Source organism: Nannobrachium achirus, assembly GCF_963921795.1.
Source record: "Nannobrachium achirus genome assembly, chromosome: 8".
NCBI lineage: Eukaryota > Metazoa > Chordata > Actinopteri > Myctophiformes > Myctophidae > Nannobrachium > Nannobrachium achirus.
The window spans coordinates 6489248-6497924 of record NC_137817.1 but is presented as its reverse complement, the minus strand read 5'-3'; the positions used below and the strand labels follow the sequence as shown (position 1 = coordinate 6497924).

Below are 8677 nucleotides of genomic sequence, written 5' to 3'. Positions count from 1 at the left end.
GGATGATTGGGAATGGAGGGATGGAGAAAAGAAGGGAAGGGAGGAAGGAAGGATAGAAGATGAGAAGAGAGTTGAGGAGGGAGGCCACCAGAGTTTTTTTTTTTTCTTTTCAACTGTCTCAGAGTTAGTCTCCGGAGACCACGCACGCACACACACACACACACACACACACACACACACACACACACACACACACACACACACACACACACACACACACACACACACACACACACACACACACACACACACTGAATGTTTCATGGCTTCCATTTGCAAGATTACATCTTTCAATTAAGACTGAGATGGTTGTCTCTCATCCCCCCTTGTGCGTGATTGTGCGCGTGCGTGCTTGTGCGTGTTTGTGCGTGCATGCATACCGTGTGTGTGTGTGTGTGTGTGTGTGTGTGTGTGTGTGTGTGTGTGTGTGTGTGTGTGTGTGTGTGTGTGTGTGTGTGTGTGTGTGTGTGTGTGTGTGTGTGTGTGTGTGTGTGTGTGCGTGCACGCGTGTGTCTGTGTGTGTGTGTGGGCACTTCAACCAAAACACTCTAAGAGTGCATTAAAAGATCATTGTATTGTTGACAATTGTCTGAAGAGTACAAGCTAATTCATAAAGTACTTCATCGTCGTGCAGCAAGCACTCCATGCGTCGCGGAGGCAACACAATTCTCCCTTTATCTGATTGGTCCCTGACTGACCAACCAGCAGTCTCTATCTGCCTTGTCCCGCCCTGGTTCTGCCTTTTTTATGTTGAATTTGCTGAAACATATTTTTTGGAGAAATAAAAACATTTAAAAACATGCTGAGTCACTACCACCGAGCAGCTCCATTTTATTGAAACCAAGTTTGAAATTAGAATTGAATACACAGAATCACAATACGAAGCAACTGAATTAAAATGGTAGTGGATGGAGTGTCCCACCAAGTGTCCCACCAAGACACAGCAACCAATGGGTGTGAAGAGGGGTGGGGACAACGGGTGGGACTTGACAAAGGGTGAATTGTGAGCTTGTTCGCCTTTCGACCAGGGCTCATCAATATGTCCGTAGACGGAATATGTACAGTATGACACTGATTTACTATGTCACGATGTCACATTAGGAGTCCACTAGTACAGTGGTTTCCCAAAACGTATTTTCAAGGACCACCATCGGGGACAGCTTAATGCAAGGGCTTTAGTAGCTCTGGTCTAGAGCGTCAGACAGGCCGCTGACTAAAAGACTAGACCAGGATTTATCTACCCCTACGAGGGCTCAACTTCAGTCAAAATAAATTAAACTACTTCACTACTCACCAAACCAAAGGTAGTTTTGCGTTGTTGAAAGTCTATTCTCTGCGGTGGGAAGCCTTTCAGCACCCCACCCACTCTGTAAAATACAATATTTTTGTCATGAAATAAAACGCATCCAACTCGAAGTCATGAAATAAAACGCATCCAACTCGACCGCCGCTTATTTCCGTGTTGTGTCTGCGGTGGCCGCTGGGTGGCTCGAGGTGCGTGCGTTTTATTAAATTAGCTGATCCAAAAGCTGATTCAGCTGAAAATAGCTGATTCACAAGCACACACGCGGTGCGAGGCGTTGTGTGCTTGTAGATCGGCTCTTTTCACTAGTTTAAATCATTTTAAAAATGATAAATACAAAACAAACGGTTTGGACATACAAGGTTTCCACCCGACAACGACCATAATACTAATACAAATCTAAACATAATACTAATCTACTTATACATATTAATCATCACACAAATCATGTTAGATCATAATGTGTTGTAAAAATCAGACCTTGACCTGTGAAGTGCTCTTGCCCGCGTGCTCTGCTGTCAACAAATACAATGTAACACCTGTTCATCTCTTGCAATAGCTCGATATGCAAAACAGTTCCATCATTAATGGAAAACACAAGGTGAATGTTGCCATATCAGTCATGCAAATGAAGCAGACAGACGCCACATGATCCCGAGGTTGAAATATCACAGATAAGAGGCTTGCATTTTGAGAGAAACTCAATTAATTCAAACAGTGAATGTCTGGATGTGTTTGGAACATAATTCGAAATGGAAAGTGGTGCCTCTTGAATTTATATAGACATATTTGTACTTGAGAAAGATGGGATGGAACTACAGTTGCACTCCATACACACCAAGCACTGGGGCAGCAAAATAGCACATTTTGTTGTACAGTACACCAGTAATTGCAAGTGTGGTTGTCTATTGATACTAGTAAGACACCTGAGGGTGGAATGCGACCTCAGGGTGACATGCGCCAATTCTTGACTATTTGGCCAACCACAGCATTTCTCTGACAATTCTAGTTGTTATCATTCTGGGGGGAGTTTGTTCATGTTTTTGTGAGGGTATCAACCCTAGGAGACACGGGGAGAACATGCAAACTCCACACAGAAAGGCCCTGTCGCCAACCCACCTAGGGTGTGAGCGATAGGGCCTAAACATGGAGATGTGGAGAACACTATATATGGAGATAGTCCAGTCCATCATGTCATATGGGACTACCGTCATAGACAGTAGCCATTGTTAGGCCGGAGTCAATGGCTGTCTGTCTGACTGTCTGTACAGGAAGTGATGTCACATGACATACTTTTTATGCCCATATATGAGTCATTCTGTACCACATCTCCATGTTTAGGCCAAACAGGTTCACTCCATTTCTCCATGTATAGGTCCAAATGACCAACGTCGAGCTTGACAAGGAGGATACCGCACATTGTACCTCATCCACCCTTTCTTCTCTCTCCTTTTGGTATCTTTATCCTCCTCCTCCTTTTTTTCTTTTTTGTTCTTCTCTTTTTTTCACAGCCGAATTTAATATATATTAAATTCTAAGAACGTTTCGAGTACTAGTTTGATACAAGAGCGAATAAGCGCTACACTTCTGGAATCCTGTACGTCGACTTAAAGTCCGATCCAGGCCTAATAACTTTATCTAGCCGCCCCCGTTGCCACCTCCTTTTCTTTTCTGAGACACATTGTACCTCATCCACCCTTTCTTCTCTCTCCTTTTGGTATCTTTATCCTCTTCCTCCTTTTTTTGTCTTTCTTAGTCTTGTGTATCCTTCTCTTTTGGCTACTGTCTATGACGGTAGTCCCATATGACATGATGGACTGGACTATCTCCATATATAGTGTTATCCACATTTCGTGTAGCCGCCCCGTACAGGAAGTGATGTCACAACTCGCTGACATCACACTGACATCACAGAGGTTACGGAAGGAAGGAAGGACACTCAAGCGACACGGTTTTTCAGAGTATATGCGACCTTCGGTCGCAATTATATAGCCTACAGTGGCGTCAGTTCAGCAAAAGCTAGGGTATGGCCAGGTAATCAGGTGTAACCACAACTTGCCCCCGGCGCCATGACTTTGCACATTTTTCTAAATGATATTTTTTTGCAGAGCCAGTCAGTTTGACTAACGTCATTGTGTGTGACATCACGATGTCATCATCACAACCATGCACAGTAATTTTGCTATAAAAGGAAATGTCATACAAAAAAATTTCATTTAGCAAAGAAATCTATCTCACTGCAGAAATCTCCTTGAACATTTCTTCGCAATACTGGTGACACCTACATAGTCTTCTTTTAGCAACACGACCTCTGTTGGCCTGGTGTGACATCAGTTCTCTCTTCCCATCTGCAGAACAGAACAGAAGGAGCAGACTCGGAACACTAAAGAATATATTGGTGGCTTTGCGTCCTGCACCTAAAATGCCAGACTTATCAGTGGAAAACGTGGTTGTTCACCCACTGGTGTTGCTCAGTGTGGTCGACCATTTTAACAGAATAGGCAAAGTTGGAAACCAGAAACGGGTCGTCGGTGTTCTTCTTGGGTCTTGGCAGAAGAAGGTCCTGGACGTTTCAAACAGCTTCGCTGTTCCATTTGACGAGGACGACAAGGATGACTCTGTGTGGTTTTTGGACCATGACTACCTGGAGAACATGTATGGCATGTTCAAGAAGGTCAACGCCAGAGAAAGAATAGTTGGTTGGTACCACACGGGGCCAAAGATACACAAGAACGACATTGCGATCAATGAGCTGGTCAAGCAGTACTGCACAAACTCAGTGTTGGTCATCATTGACGTAAAGCCCAAGGACTTGGGCCTGCCCACAGAAGCATACATATCGGTGGAGGAGGTGCACGATGACGGAACTCCAACCTCAAAGACATTCGAGCACATCACCAGTGAGATCGGAGCAGAAGAGGCGGAGGAAGTAGGAGTTGAGCACCTGCTCAGGGACATCAAGGACACAACGGTGGGCACGCTGTCCCAGCGTGTCACCACCCAGGTGCATGGCCTGAAGGGGCTTCACTCCAAGCTGCTGGACATCAGATCCTACCTGGAGAGAGTGGCCGCAGGCAAACTGCCCATCAACCATCAGATTGTCTACCAGTTGCAGGACGTCTTCAACTTGCTCCCGGACGTGAATCTGTCGGATTTCACCAAAGCCTTCTACCTGAAGACCAACGACCAGATGCTGGTCGTCTACGTGGCCTCTCTCATCCGCTCAGTGGTGGCTCTGCACAACCTGATCAACAACAAGATCTCCAACCGAGACGCAGAGAGAAAGGAGGGACAGGAGAAGGACGAGAGCAAGAAGGAGAAGAAAGTTGACATGGACAAGAAGGACAACAAGGAGAAAGAGAAAGGGGATACCACCATCAAAGAGGAGAAGAAATAATGAGTATCACCTTTTGTGGTTACCAGGGCAGGAATTTCACGGAGGCCATGGAGGCCATGGCCGCCGTTGCCCCTCAGTTTGGCCTTGTGCCCCTCCAAAAAATGGCATGCCCTGAGGCCACTGTGGCCTTAATGCCCCAGCCCAGCTGACTCACTGTACTTCTGTCTCTTGTCTTGTCAATATGTAGACACCAATGTCTCTTTCTTGTTATGTAGACACCAGTGTCTTGTTGAGTCCACATTTTACACCAATCCAGTATCTTTGATGTGTGCAGGGCTGAGCATCAGATTGTAAATACCCATTTATTTGTCACAGCAGATATTCTACATATTAAATGTAACCCTTAAATTCTATTCATTGTTTCAATGGACTAAAATCGTTATTTGATGGCCTTCCGGCCATGACATTTGGCCTTTGAGCCCTCAAAAAATGGACAACGCCAAGTGGCCTTGACCCTAAAATGATGAAATCACATCTTCCTCTCAGATTATGCCCCCTTCAGCTTTATGTATGTGGGTATGCCGCTAAAATAATGTTCTGTATGGGGAGCGGTGTCATCTATGATGTTATAATTTGAGAGAAGATGCTTGTTTAGGGCAAAAAGAATAATGAAGGACAAACATCATCCTGGTAACGGGCTGTCTGATGAAGACATGGTAAGTGCTGGGGCTGCCTCACAGCCCTGGGTTCAAAACTTGGAAATAATTTTCCCCTGCAGCTGTCAACAAAAACAACAACTAAAAATTGCTAAACAAGATTAAACAACTGCGGGAATCCTGATCAGATGCTCAGAACGTGCATTTGATACTGCACAGGCACAGGATGTTTTGTCTTGTTACTCATATTTTTATGCTTATTTTGTATTACTGTCATCTTTCTGTTGTGTTGTTAGGATACCTGTATAGAACAATCTAGTCGGCTACTGGTGTTACACGGTCTTGCTGGTAAATAGAATCTGTGGTGTTGACTTTGCTCTTGAGTTAGAACAAAGTGTACTGTTAGGGACCCATATCGTGTATTGCGTTGATGAGAACACATCTTATAACAGGTGTGGCTTCCCTGTAATTGGTGTGGCTTCCCAAATTATATCTATAGATATAGATAGAAAGTTGCAAAATGTGCACATTTTTGAAGGACATGTGTACAGTGTGTCTGTTTGGGCTACGAAGCCTGATATCAGAATACTGGGAAGCCATATAGAACTCCATATTTGGTCAAGGCTGACGTCACCAATATGACATCAGTTCTTGGAGACCAGTCTGGAGTCATGCTATATTGATCAGTCCTCTCTATATGTGGGCAAATAAAGTAAAAATCAAACCTCGGTTCAAAGTGAAGTGGTGAATTTTTTTCTATGTGTTCTAGAGCTATGAAATCTGTGTTCTAGATCTATACATTCTGTGTTCTAGATCTATACAGACAAAGCCTGTTAATTCTGGACTGGAATGACCATATATGGACATGTACAGGACACACAAAGCCACTCCTTGGAAGCGGCTTTCACAGCTTCAAAAACTCAATATTTGGGTGGGAGGATACATACATGCATACAAACACTGTTCAAGACAGCTGACGTCTTCAGTGCCACGTTATAAAAAGAACATTAGAACATAAGACAGCTGACGTCTTCAGTGCCGCGTTATAAAAAGAACATTAGAACATAAGACGCTGTAAGACCTGCAGAAAAGAAAGAAAGAAGGATAAACAATGTGTGAAGCGATGTTGGACAGTAGTGTACTCTGTCTGTTTGATGTAGATGAGACGCTCACCGCAGCAAGACAGCGCGTGACTGCTGAGCTCCTGAAGAGGTTGGCGAGTCGGGTTCGTCTCGGGGTGGTCGGGGGGTCGGACCTGGATAAGATCAAAGATCAGCTAAGAGACAATGTGATCCAGAGTAAGCCAGTGGGTTATATTTACTGTGAGGGCCGGCCATTTTTTTCAATGGCCGGCCTGGACAGGCCGGGAATGGACTGGCTGTTCGGGAGTTGTCCCGCTTTTCCCAATGGCCAGCACGTCCCTGAGTAAGACTCCCTAATCGGGAGATAAGCGACCGCCACGTCGCATACACAAACTTTAGAAGGCAATCGTAGCCAATCAGGGGGGGAATATGGAACATGGGACAGATCCATGTTGATGACAAGACTTTAGAGATACTGTGTACCACTTTGCGTGATTGTAGGCCAAAATCTGTAGGAGCAGTGTCCAGAAATGTGTTTTGCAAAGATCGGCCTGATGGTGGCGCTAGAAGAGGGCCATGTGAGAAGTCAGGGTTAGGGTTAGGGTTAGGGTTAGGGTGGCAGAGATAAGAGTATGGGCAAAAGTGTGACGTGACGGACAGACAGACGGACAGACGAACGAACAGCCGGTGGAGCTTTTCATAGTAACTTGCAACCTGACGGTCGCAACCATGTTTTCATCTATCACAAAATATACAATATTGAACATAATGCACCTGTCAATCGTAGCCATTGATGGAGAGAAAGAGATTATAAAATAAGTACAAATGAAAGTGATCAACAACTGCAGGAGTCAAGTTCATCTGTTGACCGGATCTTCGCTGATGTGGATCATCCATTTCTGCAGAATATTTGCCTGTGTCCAGACTAGGGTTTCTAGAGTTCATAGGTTTATCACAACAGAGGCAAAGCAGGCAAAGCTATTTGAATCTGTGCTTGAGCATCTTGCGCTTGTTTTTGTAATTGACCACCGTTTATTATGGTGACAACATAAGAGCTCCAATGTCAGCCCATGTACGTGTAACGGAGGTGATCTGAACCTCCCCACCCGGCTTCGAACCCGGGTCTCCCACGTGAAAGTCCAATATCTTAACCATTACTCCAAAGGGATATCCCTATGGAACGAGAGCAGATACTAGACTTTTGAGTCTTCAGGCTGGGGCTGCGACTCTCTCCGCCACACTCACCCCCCTTTGACCTCCTCCTACGGGGAAGCCCGGATCCGGGTCACGGCACCAATGTAACGGAGGTGATCTGAACCTCCCCACCCGGCTTCGAACCCGGGTCTCCCACGTGAAAGTCCAATATCTTAACCATTACTCCAAAGGGATATCCCTATGGAACGAGAGCAGATACTAGACTTTTGAGTCTTCAGGCTGGGGCTGCGACTCTCTCCGCCACATACGCAGCCCAAATCAAACACAAAAGGAACTGCTGAATCAAATAATCAAATGGATATGGGTGTAGTGTGTAGCCCTACCACAGTGCAAAAATGTAATGATAACAACAATTTGGTGTGGTACAGTATGTACGAAAAAAAGGCACAGGGCGATGGGCAGTGGTGTAAAGTAGCTAAGTACATTTACTTAGGTACTGTATACTTAAGTACCAATTTAAGAACATTTTGATGCCAATACTTCTGTACTTTTACCCAAGTACATTTAAATTCCGGACTTTTACTTCTAACAGAATATTACTATACTGCAGTATTGATACTTTCACTTCAGTAAAGTACTTTTTCCATCACTGGCGATGGGAGACAGGATTTTATTTCGATGGGTGAATTTGAATTGCAAATAACCCACACATCATCACGCATGTGGATTAAAATACACGCGAGGAAGATAAAAACACAATAAAGTCTATAGGAGTCACATCTGCTTCTCACAATCACACACAAAAGGTGACAATCCACATGTGTGACAGTATCTCAAATAAATAAAACCGATATAGCTGGGAGGGAACTCGTCAGAAATCATCAAGATTATAGGCTCTTTTCAGATTTGTTGCTGTTTTTGGGAATGTTTTTGTCTCACCAGCCAAAGGCTTGGGGGAGAGTATGTTTTCGCCTCCGTCCGTCCGTCCGTCCGTCCGTCCGTCCGTCCGTCCGTCCGTCCGTCCATGCGTCCATGCGTGCGTCTGTCCGTGCGTCCTCCAGTTTGTCACCAGCTAATCTCCGGCGCCGTTGGCCCGGTCGCTGCCAAACTGAGCACACACACTCCCTGGATGCCAATTCAGAAC

The 8677-nt window shown here is 45.0% G+C and overlaps 1 protein-coding gene across 1 annotated transcript; it reads left to right on the top strand.

Moving 5' to 3' along the window:
• Nucleotides 1-3725: 3725 nt before the first annotated feature.
• LOC308289325 (26S proteasome non-ATPase regulatory subunit 7-like) lies at nucleotides 3726-4700 on the top strand (the record flags this gene model as incomplete). Its single annotated transcript, XM_080731002.1, has 1 exon — nucleotides 3726-4700. The coding sequence occupies one exon, from the start codon at nucleotides 3726-3728 to the stop codon at nucleotides 4698-4700; it is 975 nt and encodes a 324-aa protein (XP_080587128.1).
• Between the last annotated feature and the right edge of the window lie 3977 nt (nucleotides 4701-8677).